At 47.4% G+C, this 4,031-nt stretch overlaps 1 protein-coding gene across 1 annotated transcript; it reads right to left on the bottom strand.

Moving 5' to 3' along the window:
* Nucleotides 1-407: 407 nt before the first annotated feature.
* Nucleotides 408-3,626, bottom strand: LOC123785639 (uncharacterized). Its single transcript, XM_045787471.2, has 3 exons — nt 3,568-3,626; nt 2,601-3,059; nt 408-1,676 (listed from the first exon to the last, which is right to left on the bottom strand). Exons 1-3 carry the CDS (start codon nt 3,624-3,626, stop codon nt 1,451-1,453), a joined length of 744 nt encoding a protein of 247 aa, XP_045643427.2. The 3' UTR covers nt 408-1,450.
* Nucleotides 3,627-4,031: the final 405 nt, after the last annotated feature.

The following is a 4,031-nucleotide window of genomic DNA, read 5'->3' as shown; positions in this document are numbered from 1 at the left end:
GGCTGAGAGTCAGGTTCCATGATCTCTTATTCTGCTTTCCTAAATTTAGCTTACTGATTTAAAGTATAGCATGTGGTAGTTCACAAAGTACCTTCTGATTTAAGGACAAAGTACAATGCTTACTGAAGCCTTTCAACAGGGTCATAGCAGCCCAGGGACCTTATGGAAGCAGCCAAGTGAGGGAGGAAACACACATGGGGGAAAAATTCCATTTTTCAGTTGTATGAACACAGGAAATGGTTGCATTTATTAAAGTAGTTGGCCATTACTAAGTAGGTTTTGGCCAATAGCCAGAAGATAGGAAAATCCTCTTACCTGCTCCCCCCACCAGTTTTTCGAGCACCAGAGGCCATGTTGTGAACATTGGGAGAAGGTCAGGATAGGACCACAAGGTGTATACTGCCCAAAAAGAGACACAGAAAGACATTGCCAAAAGGTCAATCCCCTGGGGAACTGGCAAAGCCAAACACTAAGGTCACTTTAACTAAGAAATAGAAAAGAAACTCAACTCAAGAGAGGAGGCTGTGAGGCCCAAAGAGGTTTCATTCTTAAAGCAGGCAGATACTTAAAAAACAGGATGTCACTTGAGACTGGGAGGCCCCTATGATTCCACCTGGATGCAGCAGCAGCAATGGGCACAGTAGATAAAAGCGGGAACAGAGACCCAACAAGGATTCCATCTGTGACCTCAGAAGCAAGTAAGCGAAGAACAGGGTGCCAGCCTGTAGGAAATGCTGAAATTTCCCCATGTTTATTATTTTTATTCCCTCTGTGTTCACAGTGATTAGCAGTAAAACCTTAGATCAAAAGGGGCCTCTGTGTGTACAGCCGCAAAGTGCAGCGGGGGCACAGGTAACCTAAGGAGACGCATTGTGCACATGCAGCCAAGCTTGGGGAAGAACTGCCCCGCGTGACAAAGTAGGCGTCGGCAGCTCTGGAAAAGAGAGAAGGACACTGAATGTCTGAGATCTGTGACAAAGAGAGAAAGTAAAGGATTCTAAGAGCCAGGTAGAGCCTAAGAAAGAATCCCTGTGAGATCTCTCCATTGAAGTACATCACTAAGACAGCTGGGTATGTAGTTTAATTAACCCAGCTTCCTTTCTATCACTGTATCTCTTCAGTTTCTTACGAAAATCCTCCTAGTGATAGTTTTAAGACTATTTTGTACATGTCCTGAAATTTCACCCTTTTCAAGACCTCTGCTCCATCCCTACTTACCCACTATGAACTATTAGTCCATCATCTCGGAACATCCCTTCCTAACTACCCTCTTCCTGTGTGAGCCCTTTCATTCTCCCTCCTGCAGCAGCTTTTGATCTTCAAAGACCCAATTCTAGGGATACTGGGTCCAAAAAGATCTTCAGGGAAGGTACTGGGAGATTTTGCACTTCACATTTCAAGTAAGGCAGCTTAATGAAAGAAAGAAGGAGAAACAGATGTTGGGCAAGGATTACAGTAACCGCCACCTCCATCCTATTGGTATACCTATTGGATATAGATTCTTTTCCAGTTCAAACAGGATGGGATTACCACCACACACATACACAGTCACTGCATCCCCTCTGTGAGCATACAACTTCACAACGTTGAGCTCTTCCTTTCCAGGTACTAACGCAGAGACCTGATCTGTTCCAAGAGTGGGGAAAGCAGCTGTCATATCAGCCCGAAGCTTTCTCCTGCAGAAAGCAAACCAATACCTGGCATGAATCCTGTCTGGATGGATTTTAATAAATACCAAGGACTCTGAAGGACATACTATAAAATCACAAGAGCCAAGGAAAAACTGGTTTATGATGCCCTATTCTCATACACTCTTCCAAAACAACCTATTCTCTTTCTCATCCAATGTCTCATCTATTTTCACATATTCGCAAGTCTTTCCATTTTACTAAGAAAGAGGAAAACGGAGACCCAGTGAGTAACCAAGTTAGCTTGGCCAGAAACTCAGCCCTACCTTCCAGACTCCATGCCTAGCCCTCAGACCCACTCCTTCCTGGTATCTGCCCGGCAAATCTGTCAGCTTATGGTTAAAAAGCTATACGAGGGCACCAAGAGTGACAACTAGAGAACTACTGGTCCCAACATTCGCAACGTGGTATCAGCATCCGCAACACTCTATAACAGTACAGTTCTTAAAACATGTCCCCTAATTGTCTCCCACCTCACCCTCCATCTGGCTCTCCTGCGAGAAGTAATCACCAGATCCTTTTTCTCCTATAGTTGTAGTTCTCGGTGCCCCATCTTATTTTTCCTAAGGGACTCGAAGTCTTTGGAGGGCGGGGACCCTGTAATCCTTCGTGTTTCCACCCTCCACACCTTATATAGACCGCAGTCAGGAAGCGCTGACTGAATGACGTTTTCCTTTGCACTAACGAGAATATTCAAAAGATAGCCTGGGAGACAAACCAGGCCTGTTCTTCATCTTCGCCCTCAAAATGTGTCTGACCCACCCTTGCTCCCGGGGTCCCTTCCCAGGCTGGACGTCCCCTCGGCCTCCACCCCAGGTCGGCTGACCTAGCCCAGAGAGGGCTGTGGGCCAGCCTGCACGGAGAAATGTCTGGCTGCCCGGGTGGGCGGAGCAGGCCCCTTCACTCCCTCACCTGTCCGACCCCTTGATGGCCGTGTTGGACTTGACCCGAAAGGTCTTGGCAAACATGTCTGCTGGACTGGCCTGGGGAGGGGAAGGAGCGCACAGAAGCCAGGGGCTGTCAGGAAAACGAGAACGCGGCGACTTCCCGACCCGCAGCTCTGGGGGCAGCCATGCTGGGGCCCAGCTGGAAAAGGGGCCCGGCTGGAAACCCGGGCCACTCAGCTTCGCGGCTACCGGCGCTGTGGGGACCGCGGCCGCCCCTAGTGGCAAGGCCGGGGACTGAAGCAGGGTGGACGGGGCCTGGGGAAGGCGGGGCGGATTCCCGCTCCGTCGCGCTCCCTCTGCTCGGCTCTGCGCCTGCGCGAGTTGCTGGCGCGTGCAGGTCTCTGTTGACCAGGCAGTGGCAACCTTGACTTCGTTAATGTCCACTCCATCGGTGTTAGGTTCTGTTCGGTGGGAACTGTGCCAGCTCGTGTTCCATTCAGTTTAGTTCAGTTTAATTTCCACAAAACTAATTGAACTCTTGTGTTTTATTACTTTTGCAGTCCTCTCAAATAATTTTCTTAAGGGCTTTTATTAAAGTCTTTCCTTTTTATTGTATGCTAGAGGTCTCAGGATTTTCTCCTAGTTTTTAACTTTACGTGGAATGATAATAATAGTAACAGAGAATCCACCCTTGTCCCAGGTTTGCCCCGCATGTTATGAGGAGAAAACAAAAGATCTTCAAATGTATTTTAAAATACTTTGGCCGCTTCTAGGTAAATTCTTCAAAGCGTTATTGCGTTTTGCGTTCAGGTGTTATTTTGGGAGGGGAGGTTGTTTCCAAAACTAATGAAATAACCTGCTTATAAAAAAAATCTGTGAGACAGATTAGGTTCAAATTATGGGTTGGTTTCTCCCGGTCACTGTGATCGTGTGGCAGCAGCTTATTCTTTCTGAAACTTGCATTCTCTGAAAGATGCGGATGTAATACCTACCTCACGGAGTTTCCATTGAAACGATTGGGATAATGTATGTGATATGCTACGCAGTGCATTGCAAATTTCCAGTAATATATTTAAAAATTCTCTCACAGGGGTGAGAGATTGGGTGTCCCTGAGAGGGACTGCTGTGCACACCTGGGGTTCTGGCCCCTACTAAATTAAATTTTGCATATGAAAAGTTAAGGTCAGAGTGTCTATCCACCAAGAAAAAAAATCCTAATTGTTTGATTGGATGACACAGTTACACAAAGAAAAATTCCACATTGGCTGTCCAAAGATGAGGCCTTCGACAGTGTCTGCTCACTACCACAATTCTTGGAGACGCTCCTAAACCCACCTAGGGGCCGCCCGCCCCCCAAGGTGGGCTCCTCCTACATTTCTGACCCACTAGACCTTTATTCTGTAGCCACAAGGCCAAAGTCAGAGGAGCCCAGAGGAGGACAGTGCCACAGAACCTT

This window comes from Ursus americanus, chromosome 2, assembly GCF_024610735.1.
Source record: "Ursus americanus isolate L20-20 chromosome 2, mUrsAme1.1.p, whole genome shotgun sequence".
NCBI classification, from domain to species: Eukaryota; Metazoa; Chordata; class Mammalia; order Carnivora; family Ursidae; genus Ursus; species Ursus americanus.
Note: the sequence above shows the minus strand (reverse complement) of the source record. Positions and strands in the feature narration are given on the sequence as shown.